Below are 17,943 nucleotides of genomic sequence, written 5' to 3'. Positions count from 1 at the left end.
ACATCAATGCACTCTGTACTAACTCAATGTAACTGCACTGTGTAATGAATTGACCTGTACGATCGGTATGCAGGACAAGTTTTTCACTGGACCTCGGTACAAGTGACAATAATAAACCAATCCCAATACCTTTTTCCTTCTTTATCCCCACCACGCCCCCCCCCCCCCCCCCCGTCGTCGGATCCTCCAGTCCTCCCATTTTTGTCCCCCTTCCCACCCTTCCCCAGTCCCCTTCACCCATCTCCACCCTCCTCCCCCTCCGGCTCCATCCACCCACAGTCTCCCCCCCACCTGACTCCACCTGACCTACGCCTCTCCCCTGACAGTTCACAGTATCAACTGCTTTACTTATCAGAGCCCAGCGCTTTGTGTTCCTGCTGATCTCCCTCCAGCAGCTTCTCCAACCTTCCAGCTTCACCCCTGCTTCCCTGTCATCTCACACCCCTCCCAGTCCACCACTCCCCCTTCTCCTCGTCACACCGGGTCATCACCCCTCTCCACTCTCGGACCTGAGGCAGGGTTTTGACCCAAAACATAGACAATCCCTTCCCCTCCCCCCCAGATGCTGCTCGACCTGCTGAGTTCCTCTAGCAGATTGTTCATTGATCAAAGTGGTCACGGTGTTGCTGTACTGAGGTCGTATATTGTGGAGGGTCGTGGCTGTCACGTGACAGCACTGCCCACTACCTGGTTGGAAGACACACCACTGCCAATCAAGGTTTGTCCCCGCCCCACCCATCAGCGCACACCTGAGCAATTGGCCCCTTGGGCCATTGGCCTTTGTAATCGATTAGCCCTTGCTGGCACTGAGCCATTGGCCCCCTGTAAACTACCTGGGCTGGACCACCGCCCCCCCCACCCCGAGCCCTCCAGCACTATAAGCAGTGCCACATGTGCTTGGCTTGCTCTCTCTTTGCCATCTTCAAGGGACCACCCTGCTTCACTCTAGGCTGAGTACCGTGGACCGGCGCTGGAGAAGTGGTCGGTGAGGTGTGCACTGATAAAGTGTTGGGAGCCTTTTAGTTAGTGTCCCTGGTAGCAGAGAGCTGTAGCTGCAGGGATTCAAGGGGTGGCAGGTATCGTATTGTTTTTCCTTGATTGTGTGTGTATTTTATCCCCGGTGTGATTTTCCCACACTCGCTATAAACTGTGTGTGTGTGTTATTCCCGTTCCCATTTTCCCACACTCGTCTTTTGTAAATAAATCATTTACTGCCAGACCGCGTTCAGGGTCCTTGCTCTCGAGACCCATCGAGTCCGTTTTCTCACTCACAACAGGTAGAGATCAGGGTTGTGCCGGCTGGTTCCCGAACAGAATGGGTGGATGGGTGTGGCTGCTCTGGCAGCTGGCGGTGGGGCTGACGGTCCGGGGGCTTCCGCCTTGGCTGCCAGCTGCCGGGGGGTGGGGGGGGGTCACGGCGGTGGTTGGATCTGGAGCGTGGGGGCCCATGTTTATTCAGTGCATGGGCACCGGGAAATACAGCGGGCACATTCGCCTCAAATGACTCGAGGCAGCAGTGACTCTCAATTCTCTGTTCTAACAAATTGATCCTTTATTCTGAGTCAACGTGGGCCGGAACCTAACTGACGCGCGGTCGGACTTTATTAAAGATGCACCGGTTGGGGGGCGGAAGTTACCTCCGGGTGGCTGCGGCCCCGGACCCCGGGGGCGGAAGTGCGCGTTATAAATCCTTCCCCCGGCAGCTCAGGCGGAAGTGAAGATGGAGGCGCTGGTTTTCATTCTATCGCTGGCCGATTGTTGCGGCCTGATCTTCCTGGCAGTTTACTTCGTATCCTCGGGGGGGGAGGAGGGGAGGGAGGAGGGGATGGGGGAGGGAGGGGATGGAGGGGGGGGAGGGGATGGGGGAGGGAGGGGATGGAGGGGGGGGAGGGAGGGGATGGAGGGGGGGGAGGGGATGGGGGAGGGGATGGAGGGGGGGGAGGGGATGGGGGAGGGAGGGGATGGAGGGGGGGGAGGGAGGGGATGGGGGAGGAGAGGGAGGGGATGGGGGAGGGGAGGGAGGGGATGGGGGAGGGGATGTGAGGGGGGGGAGGGGATGGGGGAGGGAGGGGATGGAGGGGGGGAGGGGGAGGGGGAGGGGGGGAGGAGGGGGAGGGGATGGAGGGGGGGAGGGGGAGGGAGGGGATGGAGGGGGGGAGGGGGGGGAGGGAGGGAGGGAGGGGGAGGGGGGGAGGGAGGGGAGGGGGAGGGAGGGGGAGGAGGGGGAGGGGGGGAGGGAGGGGAGGGGGATGGAGGGGGAGGGGGGGATGGAGGGGGGGAGGGGAGGGGGGGAGGGGAGGGATGGAGGGGAGGGGGGAGGGGGGGGAGGGGATGGAGGGGGAGGGGGAGGGGAGGGGGAGGGGAGGGGGGGAGGGGAGGGGGAGGGGAGGGGGGGAGGGAGGGAGGGAGGGGAGGGGATGGAGGAGGGAAGGGAGAGGGGGGGAGGGGGAGGGAGGGGAGGAGGGAAGGGAGAGGGGGGGAGGGGGAGGGGGAGGGAGGGGAGGAGGGAAGGGAGAGGGGGGGAGGGGGAGGGGGAGGGAGGGGAGGAGGGGAGGGGAGGGAGGGGATGGAGGGGGGAGGGGATGGAGGGGGAGGGGAGGGGGGGAGGGAGGGGAGGGGATGGAGGAGGGAAGGGAGAGGGGGGGAGGGGGAGAGGGATGGGAGAGGGAGGGGATATGGAGGAGGGGGAATGGGGGAGGGAGGGGAAGGGGGGATGGGAAGGGTTAGGTGGAAGGAGTGCCGAGTGCGGAGGGAGGGTGGGGGAATGAGTGAGGGTGGAGATGAGGAAGGGTTGGGTGGTGGGGGGAGAGGGGCTGGCAGCCGGGCTACCATGGCTCTGGGTTTTCCTGAGCACCGTACAGATTATAACCCTGTCAGATCTGGAATGTGATTACATAAACGCCAGGGCCTGTTGCTCCAAACTGAACAAGGTGAGTGATCATTGGTGGGGGGGTGGGGGTGGAGGTTTGGGCACTCTCTGACCTTGCCCTGCCCTGCCCTGCCCCCCCACTTTCCCTCCAGCTCCCCTCTTTAAGAACAAAATTCCACCTGGGTGATCTACATCCCAGTGGGATGAACATTAAATGATCCAATTTCAGGTAACCCTGTAGTTTCCCCCCCCCCCCCCCAATCACCCGTTTTCATCCTGGCTCCATCCACCTACTGCCCACAAATTTCACCCACTAGATCCCCTCCCCCAACACACACAGTGCTGGAGGGACTCAGCAGCTCGGGCAGCGTCTATGGAGGGAAATAAACAGTCAACTTCTTGGGTCCAGACCCTTCATCAGGCCTGTTCCTCCATCTGGTTCCACCTGCCTTTCCTCTGCCCCCGAATGGTTCCCGTTAAAACCTTCCTTCCTTATCAGGTTCCAGCACTGGCAGCTGATCTCCCTCCAGCAGCCGTCTCCACCTTCACCCTCCCCATCCGTACCAGACTTCCGCCCCTCGTCCTCTGCCTCTCCTTGGTCCACTTATCACCTCCTGGCCTGTCTCAGCCCTGCCGCTCTCCCCTGTACTGCCGATCTCCCCTCTCCAGCCTCAGTCCTGATGCAGGGTTTCAACCCGAAACTTCCTTCCACCACCCCCCCTCCACAGATGCTGCTCGACCCGCTGAGTTCCTGCAGTGATTTGTTCTATGCTCCAGATTCCAGCATCCGCAGTCTCTTGTGTCCCCACTTGGCACAGCTTCCTGCTTTCTGCCTTGAAACTAGTTTTCCATCCATGATAACTGCATGCCTTAAATTTTGCTGAATATCTTCTGTGTGGGAATTCATCCAACACCCCCTGAAAATCCAGTTAGCAACTTCCACCAAATTCCCCTCGCCCACGTAATTTGCAACGAATCCACCCTGGCTCTGCCCCCAAGCATCTAGTAATGTTTCTGCCACTTGGTTGTGGGGAAGATCAAGTGGATGGACCTGCGGTTGTCCGGCAACGTAGCAGCCCTGTCGGAGGAGAGCTCAGGAAAAGTGTCCCCAAAGAGTGTCCTGGATTTAGGACCCTGCTCGGCTGGGATGGGTCACAAGAGTCATACAGTACAGAAAGAGGCCCTTTGGCCCAACTGGTCCCTGCTGACCAAGATTTCCATTTCAGCTAGTCCCATTTGCCTGGGTTTGGCCCATATCCCTTTAAAGCTTCCCTATCCGTGGACCTGTCCAAGTGTCTTTTAAATGTTGTTAACGTACCTGTCTCACCCACTTCCTCTGGCAGCTCGTTCCATATACGGACCACCCTCTGGGTGAAAAAGTTGCCCCTCAGGTTCCTATTAAATCTCTCCCCTCTCACCGTAAGCCTGTGTCTAGTTCTTGATTTCCCAACCCTGGGGAAAAGACTGAGTGCATTCACCCTATCTCTGCCCCTCAGGATTTCATACACGTCTATAAGATCACCCCTCATTCTCCTACAATGAAAACAGTCCCAACCTGCTCAACCTCTCTCCATAACTCAGTCCCTCGAGTCCCGGCAACATCCTCATAAATCTCCTCTGCACTCTTTGCAGCTTAATGGCATCGTTCCTGAGGCAGGGCGACCAAAACTGAACCCAATATTCCAAATGCAGCCTCACCAACATCCTGTACAACTGCAACATAACCTCCCAGCTCCTGTACTCATTGCCCTGACTGATGAAGGCCAGCGAGCCAAAAGCCTCCTTCACCACCTCGTCTACCCGTGACACTACTCTCAGGGTGGCTTGTCTTCCCACGCAAGGTTGGACAGGCTCGGCTCAGATCCCTTGGAGTTTGAGGAGTGAGAGGGGACATGTGAAACATACGGTGGGGGGTGGGATGGTGGTAAATGAAGGGTTCTGGTGGGGAGTTTGGAATGTGGAGCTGAGGTAATGTCAGATCAGCTGTGGTGGTATTGGATGGGAAGGGGCAGGATGGAGGGGCCGAGTGGCTCCACTGCTCCTAATGTGTATGTTGGAACAGTAGAGGCGGGGGAGGGAGCAGGACCTGGTTGGGGGTGGGGGGGAGGGGAGAAGCAGAAACCTTTGACCAGAGTGCCCACCTTGGGCACCTCGGCTGCCATTTACAGGTACCATGGATAGGGGAATGAAGGTGGCGTTTGGTCCGCCACGTCCTCGTTGGCTGAGGCTCTGAGTACAGGAGTTGGGACTGTCGTGTGGCAGTTGTACGCCACGTTGGGAAGCCCACACTTGGAGTACTGTGGACGCCATGCTACGGGAAGGACGTGTCACAATAAGGGAGAGTGCAGGATGTTGCCTGGAACAGAAGGCCGTGGTTACAAGGGGAGAGTGGCTGTGTCGCGGTTTATCGAATCATTGAGAGGCACAGATAGGAAAGGTGGTCAGAATCTTTATCCTGAGGCTGGGAAGACGAGAACTCGAAGGTACAAGGTGAAAGGCGATCAGTCCTGGAGAGGGGTCCTGACCCAAAACGTTGACCACCTGCCTTTCTCCACGGATGCTGCCTGGCCTGAGTTCCTCCAGCATCATCGTGTTTTTCATCCACATTCCAGCATCTGCAGTCCTTTGTTTCTCTGATTAAATTTAAAGGGGAGCCGAGGGGCAAGTTTTCCACACACACAGGGCGGTGGGTGTGTGGGAGGGGGGTCGAGACAGGTACAATTCCTACATTTAAGAGACAGACAGGAATGGCTCAGAGGGTTGTGGGCCCAATCCTGGCAGCTGGGACCAGCTCGGATGGGAATCTTGGTCGGGCGTCGGCACAGACCAGGTGGGCTGAAGGGCCTGTCTCCGTGCTGTGTGATTTCCAAGGTCAATGATCCGAATGTGGAAGCTTCCTCCCAGTGAGGGAGCCTATCATTACATCTGGAATCTCCAGACCCGTCCCGGCTGTGGGACGCTCTCAATGGGTGTGAATGCAAATGGGCGGGGGGGAGGGGGGAGGTGTTTGAAATCTGCCCCCAGCGTAGCTGCACACCCATCGACGAGGCAGCCTGCTGTGGTCGGGGCTGGGTGGGTGAGTGGGTGGGGATGGTCAGAGCTGCCCTGGTCCTGACCCCCTGGTCCTGCCCCTCTCTCCGCAGTGGGTGCTGCCAGAGCTGATCGGCCACAGTGCTGTCTCGGTCCTGATGCTGGTCTCCATGCACTGGTTCATCCTGCTGCTCAACCTGCCAGTCGCCGCCTGGAACTTCCACAGGTCAGTCGGCGGCCGCGGAGGGAGGGAGCGGCTGGATCCGATGCTGGGTGGGGTGTGGGCAGGTGGACCCAGGCACCACCCTTGGGGCTCACCCTCTCACACTTGGTGCAGAGGTTGTGGGTGAGGACGGATATGAACCGATGTCCTAGCTCGAGGGCCAGGGCACCGAGGGAAGGAGGGAGCACTGAGCGGAGGGAGGGGTGGTGTGGGACGGGACCACAGTAGTGTGCTCGGGCGCAGTGAGGGCTGTCGGCCGGTGCTGTGAGCTAAGGGTGATGTCTCCCCCCCGAACTCTCCCGCAGGTACCTCTCCGTCCCCTCTGGCAACGTGGGCGTTTTCGACCCGACTGAGATACACAACCGAGGCCTGCTGAAGACCCACATGAAGGAGGCCATGATCAAACTTGGCTTCCACCTGCTCTGTTTCTTCATTTACCTGTACAGGTGAGCAGGGCACAGCTTCCCATCAGGGAGGGAGGGAGATCGGAGGGAGGGGGTTACATTGGGCCTGGGGTGGGGGGTGAGGGAAGGTTGTTCAGGCCTGGGGAAGGGGAGGATTATGTCAGGGGTGAGGGGGCATCTTTATTTGCTCCTGAGGTGGGTGAGGGTTACGTTGGGACTCTGGTTTGGGGGGGTGACAGGTCACATGAGGGTAAGGACAAGGACATGTGAATGATGGTGAGGGACACAGAAGGGATCCAAGGTGCAAGGGGAGACCCCACACCAAGGGAGGGTTGAAAGGGGCATTGCATCACTTCAGGTGGGGGTTTGGTTGAAGGGAAGTGTGGTAACTTTGTCTGACCCCTCTCCACCACCACCCCCCTGCTGACTCAATCCCACGCTGAATCCCATCTCTTCCTTTGGCAGTATGATCCTGGCATTGATCAATGACTGAGCGCCTCGCTGGAGGGGTGGACAGGCACAAGCTTCAGGCACAGAGCTGGGACTGGGCTCTCACTTGGTCCTCTTCGGTTGGAAGTTGGAGAAGGTTGTATCATGCAGTTTATATTCTGGACCCGACTGAAATGTGTTTTTGAGATTATTTTTTTTAAAGCAATAAAGTTACAGTTTAAAAGTACAGCTTTGATTGTCTGGTGGAGAGTCTGCAGCTTGGAGTGACGCTCGGTCTAACGCTGCTTGTACTGACGGCTGGTACCACACTGTAGGAAGGGACAGCTGAGACGCCGTTCCTTCTACCCCCCACAAGGACCACTCAGCAGGTTCTGCTGAACAGACTGTTAAGCCTCTGTTCTATTTACCAGCACTTTCCCTATCGTCTGTCTCTCTCCACCATAACCACTCAGTGCTGTGGTTCTTTAGGGCAGAGGATTCATTTTGAGAGAAATAGCACCTTGTATCTTGGCTTTTACTGCTGACCTGTTATTATAGGACAATGAGTCCTGGTCCAGGTTTCCCTACAGGTCCAAATCCCCTTGGAATCTCCTGTGTAGCAGGAAGATCACACCTCATTCTTTCAGTCTTAATGCTTCAAATGACAATCCCACCAAAACACTCTCTGTGGCAACACACAAAGGCACTGGAGGAACTCTGGGTCGGGCAGCAGCTATGCAGGGAAATGGACAGTCTGTTTTGGGTTGGGACCCTTCATCAGGACTGGGAATGGGGGAGATGGCCAGTATTAGTAAAAGGCAAGTGATAGGTGGATCCAGGTGAGGGAGGGGGAAGAGTGGGAATCATGTAAGAAGCTGAAAGGTGATGGGTGGAACTCTGTGCTGCCTCACAGGCAGGAATAGCATAGGATGGCTCTGAGGCAGGAGCCATTCAGCTGATCTAAGTCCTCATAGCTCGGTCTACACAGTCCTCCCATTGGTCGTCTATTATTCCCACAGGTCTGAATGTTCTTTCTCTATCTCGCTTCCCTCTGGAATTACCAAGCTGACTCAGCCAGGATGCTAGAGTCTCCCTTCGACTTATCCTCCCTTCTTAGTTCTACAGAGCTGATATGGGGGGGGGGGGGGGGGGGGGGGGGGGGGGGGAAGAAAAAGTCACAATCCCTTTTCCCAGATACAAATAAAAGCTGAAAATTCAAGGATATGCAGTTACTTATTTTTATTGAGATTTAAGAAACGGATACAAATCATCCTCATTAATCTCTTCCTTTTGATTTGAACAGCCACACCCACCACAGTGATGTGACAGTGGATTTTCATAAACCTAATACAATAGGAACATAAAAATATTGGAGTTGGTAAACATCTTGTCGATGACCTTTAAGATATGCTTAATGCTGTAATATTTATAAAATAATAATGCTTTAAAATCTAAACTGGAAAAAAATAAATAGGCAAGTAAAACCAGGCTGGATATTAAACTTATGGATTAACATAATGCAGAAAGGATGTATTTAATTCAATGTTGTCACTAGGATTTAGTGTTTTGGCAAAGGAAGTTGCCAAATCCCATCTGCTTTAGTGTGCAGCATGCACCTTGTGAAACTCTCACCACTCAGGTTGTTTGCTTGACCAGTGATAGACACCAGTACTTGGGTCAGTTCACAATCCAAGATGCTCTCTCCAGATTAAAAGACTTGCATTTCTATAGCAACTTTAACAGCCACAGGTCATTTCAGATGCTTTACAGGCAAATGAATTACCTTTGAAAGGGGACAGTATTGCAAGGTGGGAGCGATAGCAGCCATTTTGCACCAAGAAAGCAGCAATGCAGTAAATGTCCTGATTCTTTGAAGAGATGTCGAAGGAGTGATAAACATTGACCCCAGGGAAAAGGTGTGGATGTGCAGCAGCAGGCAGTTCAACATGTGGGCTTTTGAATGCCATGCTTCACACAGAAAGCTTCATCACAAAGGCCAGCAGCAAAGGGAAGGAGGTGAGTAACAACCTGACTGGAAGCACAAATAATGCACACTTTTTGCCATTTAGTATTGGGCCATTGCAACGATCAATGTGAATACCAAACACTCGACACAAACTATCTCCATCACACTGAATAGAGTCAGAACAGCTCAACAAATGGGCTTCCTACCCAACACTGGTTTCATTAGCAGGGCTTGGACTCTTCAAGGGGGAGACACAACGTCAGGTTATTGTGGAGGGATGCTGCCCACATCAATTCTCTAAAGCATCCCATCTGTCACAAGGTGGATTTGATACAGAGATAATGAATTAGTCTTTGTCAATGGAGAACTGGAGTTGCAGGTACACAGATTAATTTGCAAGGGAAAGTCTTGCAGCCAAACCATTAGATCAAGGTATGCAGAGTGAAAGCAGGAACAGGGTATTGACTTTGAGCCTGCTCCACCATTCAAGGTAATCAATGCTGATTCTCCAAGGGTTGAATGATCTAATTTCTACGTGTTCTAATTTGGATGTGAAGAGGGGCATTAATCAGAATGGAGACAGATAAGATGAAAATTCTAGAACTACAAACAGGAAGATCAGTGACATGTGAAGGAGTAAGGGCAGTTAATGAATGGGTGAATTCTGGGTGGTCTACCCCAGATTGTACTTTCCCTCCTGCTCACTGGAATTACTAGGACTATTCTACAAATATGCAGCCATTACATTGATTACTGAAGCCTATCAAGTGCCTCAGGGCTGCAAACCAAATATTTTGCAGGCTTTGAAATGCCCAATAGCATTTTGGAAGGGAAATAGAGACCCATTTTCATTTGATGTACTGCTGTCACTTATTACTCGGTAGAATTGTACTCGTTTCTTACTGTTAGTTTACAGAGCTGATGGGCAAGTTCACAGTTGAAAATAAATATCAAAGTCAACACCTTTGATGGACATAGGTTTATTTGAGCAACAGTGACGGTCATCAACTCTGGAAGCAGGTAATCTCTGTCCAACCCCAATACAAGTGCCATCTTCCATTGGCCACACCCCACATTACTGATAATCCAACAGAGAAGCAATTTATATTTTCATTTCCTCTCACCTGCTTCAATAGGAGGTAAGGATGAATGAAATCAGAACCTGTTCTAGGCAACACTTCTCAAGCCATTGAGGGCAACAGAAAGGCGGTCAGCATTTTATTTGCAAACCACTTAGAACCTGATGCTGCGGGGATTGGAGTTGGTGGTCTTGGAGTTCAGAAAGCCCACAAGGGAATAAAATGGTTGCTGCTCATCTCCCTTCAGACAAAAACAGCAAAGACAAAATAAAAATGCATTTACATGGTGACTTTTACACCATTTAAAATGCTTTGGAACATCTAATGAAGTACTTCTGAGGTGGAAAAAAAGGCCATTATAGGTCCTACAGCAGCCATACAGCAAGCACCCACAAATGGAGGCATGATCATGAGAAGATAATGTATATTTCAGTTTATTGAGGGTTGGATAATGACCAAGATCACTGCTCTTCTTCAAAATAATGCCTTAGCATCTTTTATGTCTGCCTGAGAAAGCAGAATGGCCTTGATCTAATGTATAATTTGAAAGATGGCACCCCAAACTGCGCAGCAGTGCACATTTTGGTGGTTCTGCAGAGTGGAATGAACTTCCAACTTTGGACTTGTGCTACCATGTCACAGCTGGAACTTCAGAACCTTCCTACTGGCTAGATCAATGCTATGTTTACACACAGAGCAACATTAGCACCTTGTCTCCTTGCATCAGGCCCTGCACTCACAAGTATGGAGAGCCACAGCAAACTCCACTTTGTTGAAATCAAGTGCAAGGTGAAAATAGTGCCAGGTTAAAGGGCCATTCGCCTCATTGCTGATTATGCGGTCTTGTGAATGCACAGCAGCAACCACATGACATAATTGTACTTTGCAATGACATTGCAGGTGCAACACTTTGAGGAATTTTTTTGGGTGGATGGTGCAATGTGAATTGAAGTCTTGACAAGTATTAATAAATGGTCCTTGGAATAACAGCTCCACCATCCAATCTTAGAGAATGGAAAACATCTTTTAGAGGACAGGTCAATCTTAGGTTGTAGCTAACTCCATATTGGCTCTTTAGTAGCTGTCTGTGGTATCTCTTCTGTAGGCAGCTATTTCATTTAATTGGGCCAGGGCAGCCATTTGATTATGTAAAGCACACTACAGTTAAATATTCAGTATAGCCCATGATCCTATTCCTCCATCAACTATCAGCTACTGAGGCAGTTCAAAGAATCTGTCAAGAGCCTGTAAATTCAAAGATGGGAGCCTAGAATCAAGCATCAGGACACGGAACAGAGATAGAAAGGGATATTTTTTTCTTAAGATAGACACCAGTAATTTACTTCCAGGTAAAACAGAAGAAATTATTGGATGTTCCATCATGCATGAAATTAGATAGAACATAATTTTGTGCCCAAATCAGGAAATCAAATTTCCTCCAAGTTTTAAAAAGTAGATTGATTCAAAACCATTAAGAATTGTGCAAAAAGAACAGCAAGACCAGCATAACTGCTTATGAGACTGCTAAAGTAATGAAACTCTTCCTCACTAACTCTTGTAGTTTTACAACGTGGGCAGCCTACTGAAAGCAGTCCAGTTTGAATGAAAATTCGTGCCATTTTCAGTGGCATAGCCCAAGGAACAATGATGACCTGAAAATGGAAAGGACATTACGGATGTGGGGCAAAGCTGACATTTGTGTCAGATGGAAGTGAATTATTCCAATAAGTTGAGCCTTAGTAAGCAAACCTCCAGCAAGCATAGTAGCAGGTACCAAAGAAAGGATGATTTTAGTAGATGGCAGGTCCGAACACTTGGATGTCGAGGTTTTGAAGAAAGGAGATGCTGAATGGAACTTGCGTGATAAGGCTTTGCAACTGAAGCCAACAGGTAAAATTAAAGTGTTCACCACAGCGCCATTTGGACACAGGCAGTTTTCATTACAACATACAAGATTATAAATGCAGAGACACTGCAACACAATTTTAATATTTAGAATAAACTTAATATCTATCTTTAACTGTTGCATGGATCAGACACCTTGAGGGCCCATATTTCTGTGTATCGATGACAAACAGTGGTGTACCTCTGCTCCAGTCCTCGTCACTATGAAGTTTCACATTGTTAATATCTGCTGTCTAAATAGTAGAATGCTCTGTAATGTAACCGCATACATTAAAATGAATCTCCTTCCTTCAGGATTGGCAACAATAATATCTTTAACCAATTTGCTCAAGGAAGGAGAAACAGTGCTTGGAAGCACAGGATCTTAAATCCCAACAGAAATCAACCTTCCCTGGAAGTCACAATGGTGTTTGTTCCTTAGTGGTTCTCTTCCTAACAAACACTACTTAGTGCTACAGCAATGATGGAAGGTAAACACAACTCACTGGAGTTTCTAACATGTGTTTATTGTTCATCCTCTAGCTCAAAGCTACCTCTACCTTAAGGGCCCTATCCTCCATCTTAAAGGTTAACCCACTTTTATTCTTTGCTTGGTCTCTGATGAGAACATTGCCTCAAATAGCTTAAAGTTTTGAAGATGTGTAATAACATTGTTACAAAGCAGTTTGTGACTTTGAGCTTACCGCATACAGCTTTGTCAGAAGCATCACAGGAAAAGAGGCAAATCAAATCTGAGATCTGGTCTGCTAAATTTTCTAAAAAGCCAGTAATGGTAAGATACTGCAATGACAGGGCCACAGTTCCATGTTCCTCAGACTGGTTTATAGACAGACAGATCTATTCATTGTCTTTTGGAGGCAGGATGGAATTCTGAGATTGCAGGATGGCTTGGGGGGGGGGGGGGGGGGGGGGGGAGGCAGGGAGGAGGCAAAGGGAGAGTTAAGGGATGGGAGGTGAATCAGATACAGAAATTATTCCACTTGGGAACTTATATCAAGTGGATGTTGTTCAAATGGTGATACCACAGGAAACACAAATGTCAAATATCTCCATACTTAAATTGTTGACAAGCCTGTTTGCTGTTATTACAGTATCATGCTTGAGGAACTTTTGGTAAAACATTTCAAGGAACTTGGATCAGAAACCTGTCTAAAATCCTTTAAACAGCACCGATCTTGAGCAAAATTATTAAAATAATCAGAGGGTCAATGGAACCAGCTCATTGCAACTGTGCAAAATCATTGTCAGTGTCCTCTGAAGCATGACTAAAAGTTTCTTGCAGTATTGCCCAATTTGTAGCACAGACAGGATTCAGGGATCTAAACTAGCTCCTTGGAGAAAGATAGAGACAAGCATTTTTGAAATGCTGTAAATCTTTCATTACAGCTGGGTGGTAGGTCTGTAAGGGACACTATATTCACTGGACAAAATGATTAAACTCTGCAGCCGACTATCATCTAATCTAATAATACCAATATTATACTGGTCAAATAGAAGGGCTTGGTAAAATCAGTAATGGGATGTGGTGTCAGTGTAGCCCTGGGGGGATATGATGCTGTAGTTGAAGAGTCTAACCTGCTTATCTAGATTTCTGTTCAAAGAAATAATTCGGGGGAAAAATTTGCTTATGGATTTATAATGGATTGCTCTTCATAGGTCTCTAAGGTTTGACCTCAGTTAAATTGAAAATAGGCTCCTCTTATAAACATGCCAGGGGTATCAGGTGCTGAACTACAATTGAACCCAAAGGCAAGAAGCAGTGAATAAAACAAATGTAGGTTTAGCATTACTGTATGAATGCCAAGTAAGATAATCAGCAAAAAAAAACTGCTGGAGGAGCTCAGTGGGTCAAGCAGCATCTATGGAGGCAAAGGGATGGTCAACGTTTTGGGTTGAGACCCTGCATCAGTCCTGGTCATCCCTTTCCCTCCACAGATGCTGTGTGGTCTGTTGAGTTCCTCCTGCAGTTTGTTTTTGGCTCCAGATTCCAGCATCTGCAGTCTCTTGTGTCTCCCAAGTTAATCAATCAGCTTAGGGCTGTGTATATGAATCAGCAGGGTATCTGTATTTTAACTCAGCAGATTTCAGAAGCTATAACAATTTCCTAAACTAGAAAAATCTAGTCAGCAAGCTAATTGAACCTCTGCAAATAGCAAACAATGGACTGACCGTGACTGCATGGCCCAAAATCTCTAATCCATAGCTGGCATGCATAGCTTGCTGAGTGGCACAGGTCACATGATTTGTTTTGGTGGGATCTGCTTACACACTTGCTCTCACCTTTGGACTTGAATCAAAAAATCTGGTTTGAGAAGAATGTGCTTATCAGGAACAAAGCAATGTGAACAGTGACCTATACCAGTGTACTAATTTACGATCTGGTGCTAGTTTATTATCGGAAAAAATGTTCAATTCAGTTCCCCTCCTCCACCCCCACCCTTTCTAAATCCTCTAATTTCTCACTTAATTTTGGATATTAGTCAAGGGGTCCCATTTTCCAAGTTAGAGACACATGCAAACTTGTCAAGGGACTTTGGAACATTAATTGCATGTATTTAAATAGAAGCTAGGAATTAAAGTATCTTGTCCAGACTTGAGAAAGCGGAGCATTTTTCAAACCTATAGTGGTTAATTTTCACGTACTCTCTCATATTCTGTTGTCCACACGATCTAAACTCAAACAGAAATATTGGTCATAGATGAAAGTGTTCAAAGGAGAAGGAAGCCCTAAAGAAGCACATTAAAGTGTTCCCCAATATTTGTAATGATATAGGTGGTGCTCTTTTATCAATTTACCACCTCTAGTAGACTCAGGAGGTTGTCTTTAGTTACTTTTTGGCATCAAGAGCCTTGTCTTCCCCAGGAATAGCTCAGTGAAATGTCAGACATCATGCATGCTACCTGTTCCTGTACAAGAATAATGAGGAGGTAGAGTCCACTTGAGATACAAAACATTATACAATAAAAATGTGCTGGCAGGGCAGTGAGTAATTTGAACATAAGCTTCAGCTCTATCCTTCTCAATGTTAGGCCATTGTAACCTCATTATATGGGTACAACATACATATGATTATTTTATGCTGCTTTGGTAAAAACCTACCAACTATGCCTGCAGAAGTCAACCCAATCACCTAACTTAAGAGTTACTTGCAAAACTTTGAAGATTTTAAAGTTACTATTTATCATCCCATAAAAATGTGGTCTGTGGGGCATGTTACACCAGGCCATTAGATCTAGGGTTATAATACAAAGCAAAAGAATGAGTCATACTTTAGAGTTTCCTGAATGGAGTGCAGAATAAATAGTGCAAATATACTGACTTGTGATGACAATCCACTATTGACCTTTGCGGAAATTAAATTCTAAACTCAAATTACAGAACCACCTTCAGTTTCCCTCCAAATTGCAGACCACATCCTGATTTGGAAATATACCGTGTCCCTTCATTGTCATTGGGACTAAATCTGGGCACTTCCTGCCAAACAACATTGTGGGAGTACCTTCCCCCAGAAGGACTGCAGTAGTTCAAGGTTGCCACTTTCTCAAGGGCAATTATGAATGGCCAATAAAATGTTGGCCTTGCCAGCAATTCCCACCTCCCAAAGTGAAAAAAATGTTGCAAAGTTAAAGACAGTTCTGAAGTAAAGCCCATTTCCTTTTGGTCAAGGTTAAATTGCATTCACTGATCATCATCGATGGTATATCAGTGATGCAGTGCTCTCTCAACTATCTAAACTCTTTCCTCCCAACAGAGAGTTTAATGGACTAAATACAAACTACCATATTTCTTAACTAAACCCAGTTCCTACCCCATCTCAGCAAAATAATCTTCTTCATTTCCTCTCCTTTTCCAGTGGTAACAGCATATTTCCAAATAACACAAACCCAAATTTAGAGGAGAATTTAATCTCAATTCTAAGAGCAGTTATACATAAAAAATAGGTTGCGGACTCTAAAAGAATGTACAATAAATTGGCAAAGTACAACTTTGTGATCAATCAATTGGCTGTTTGATCAATTGATCAGATTGCAGTGCTGGTCCTCCCACCTCCTCACCAACCCATATAGGTCAATTTCCAGTTTACAGCACTATATAAAGCCACTTTGCTTAACCTTCCTTAGACTTGCACAGTAAGTGAATGTCAGTAAGAGGAGGAGCAAATTCTACACAGGCAAATGGTTCACCAGTAGAGGTAGCACCTGTGCCCCTCCCAAACCAGCAGCAATACAATATCTGGTGATTATGGAACCGCCAATGTTATACTTTGAGGGGCAGACAAAATTAAGTAACATAAGCTAAAAAAAATGATTGAGTAATATGAGCTGTGAAACCTTGAAGATTATTTGTAGATAGTTGGGATTTTAAAAGTGGCCACATAAAAAGAAAAAGTGCAAAGGAATATAGTATATATTGCACAAATCAAGATGTGGGACGATTTCTCCTCATCAAACATTTACATTCTCTCCCAATTTCCTTGCTTTGAGCCTGCCCATACTCAGCAGCAGTCTCCAACAGGAAGGCAAGCTGGTGAGGGGCTCACTGCCATGCCACTGTCGTCGTGTTACCACTCACCTGCAGGTGCTCAGAAAGTGCTGCACGCTTCACATACATTGTGTTTTTCCTATCTCATGTCCATGCACATAGGAGAAATCATAACGCCAACCCCCAGTTGAGATCAAGGACTAGCCAAATAGGAACTGTGAACTAGCTGGTTTGTACAATGGCCATGCCACATCACTTGGCACTGATTCTTTCCACAAAAAACAGGTGAAGTTACAGAATGGAATAAAAGAATATGTACCACCATACAAGAAGCAGTACAACACTCTCAGTCTATCAGTTTAGATTTGACATCCCTAAATAAGTGAACATGGCACCCCCACCAGTGAATTAATAAAAATCACTGCTGCGATCACTTCAAAAACACTGAAATGAATATACCATAAAACAAATGGAAGACCATGATCAGGGAATGAGTGCAGAAAATAAGATTTAAATGATTCAACCAACAATTCGGATATTTAAAAAAACCCTGAAATTTTGTACATGAATACCTAAGCTCCTTCTTTCCCCAAAATACCACAATGAAAAAAAGAGTCCAGGGCAACATGACCCAAGGTCTAGTCCATAGACTGAGCTGTAGTTAGTTCCACTATTCAGGCTAACAGATTGAAAACAAGGAAAACATTCTATTTTACTGCATGTTTGTCCCAGACTAGCATTCCTCACCCTAGCAAGCCATCTATGAGTTAGACCCCAAACAAGCATTTAAAATTCCATGGTGTAGAACAAGGTAGACTGCCAGAGCCAAAAAAGAATCAGAGTTCAATGGAGTCGCAATGTAACACGATTCCTCAACCAATGGGCAAAATTCAAATTGGCATCCCACTGTTGTCTAACGAGATTGCTTCTCCAGGATTTGTAACTATGAAGCAAGGCGGTAAGATGCTGGCACCAGTTAAGAGGACCTGGAATGAGTTTCGTCATAAGCACGTTTGTCCAGTGATCATCCGCAGTTGGTTTGTGCCAAAACCCAAAGCCATTTTGTTCCGTGACTTAATTTCAGTTCAAAAGTTGTCCCTTGCAAAGTCACCGTCAACTATCCATGCTACTACAAGCTTCTGTGGAGAGAGGAATACAAAATATAAAATAGGACTAAAAATCTAAAATAAAAAGATTGATGTCTTGTAAATCTGCTACTAAAATTGACTGCAGAAAACTCAATAATCTCGACAGCTCACATGGCACTGGTCCCAGATATTAAATGGCTGGTCACGATAACGTGCACATCAGGATATCTAAACTTACACTTGCTTCAAAATATTGCAGCCATATTTAATACCCTAATAGTGATAATTAACAAAACTGCAAAGCCAAAATGGATACATTAATATAATTTGGAATTATAGATACATCAGAATAAGAAGTAGTCATCCAATCCTTTGCAACCATGCTAGTATTGTTCTTCGACTACAGTAATCACTCTAAGCCTATTAAAGTGGTAATACCAAAGGAGTACTCAATCTGTGACATTTAC

The 17,943-nt window shown here is 47.9% G+C and overlaps 2 protein-coding genes across 3 annotated transcripts in view; one reads left to right on the top strand and one right to left on the bottom strand.

Annotated features, from left to right (window-relative positions):
* The first annotated feature begins 1,705 nt into the window (after positions 1–1,705).
* Positions 1,706–7,202, top strand: cnih4 (cornichon family AMPA receptor auxiliary protein 4). Its single transcript, XM_052024963.1, has 5 exons — positions 1,706–1,789; positions 2,862–2,930; positions 6,013–6,125; positions 6,428–6,568; positions 6,992–7,202. The coding sequence occupies exons 1-5, from the start codon at positions 1,721–1,723 to the stop codon at positions 7,017–7,019; spliced, it is 420 nt and encodes a 139-aa protein (XP_051880923.1). The 5' UTR covers positions 1,706–1,720; the 3' UTR covers positions 7,020–7,202.
* Positions 7,203–8,179: 977 nt separating this feature from the next.
* The window catches only part of LOC127575236 (WD repeat-containing protein 26), an 85,371-nt gene continuing 75,607 nt past the window's right edge, over positions 8,180–17,943 (bottom strand). For both annotated transcript variants that reach the window (XM_052024949.1, XM_052024950.1), the window contains one exon: positions 8,180–17,527. In XM_052024949.1, the coding sequence (XP_051880909.1) occupies positions 17,502–17,527 (26 nt within the window). In that variant the 3' untranslated portion in view covers positions 8,180–17,501. The remainder of the gene's footprint in view (positions 17,528–17,943) is intronic.

Source organism: Pristis pectinata, chromosome 10, assembly GCF_009764475.1.
Source record: "Pristis pectinata isolate sPriPec2 chromosome 10, sPriPec2.1.pri, whole genome shotgun sequence".
Classification (NCBI taxonomy): domain Eukaryota; kingdom Metazoa; phylum Chordata; class Chondrichthyes; order Rhinopristiformes; family Pristidae; genus Pristis; species Pristis pectinata.
This window is presented reverse-complemented; position numbering and strand designations above follow the sequence as displayed.

Bases quoted from the DNA above. Each gene is read 5' to 3' on its own strand.
- cnih4 (XM_052024963.1), top strand. From the start codon at position 1,721: ATGGAGGCGCTGGTTTTCATTCTATCGCTGGCCGATTGTTGCGGCCTG. The intron at 6,126-6,427 runs GTCAGTCGGCGG...ACTCTCCCGCAG, and splicing joins GCCGCCTGGAACTTCCACAG to GTACCTCTCCGTCCCCTCTG. The intron at 6,569-6,991 runs GTGAGCAGGGCA...TTCCTTTGGCAG, and splicing joins TTCTTCATTTACCTGTACAG to TATGATCCTGGCATTGATCA.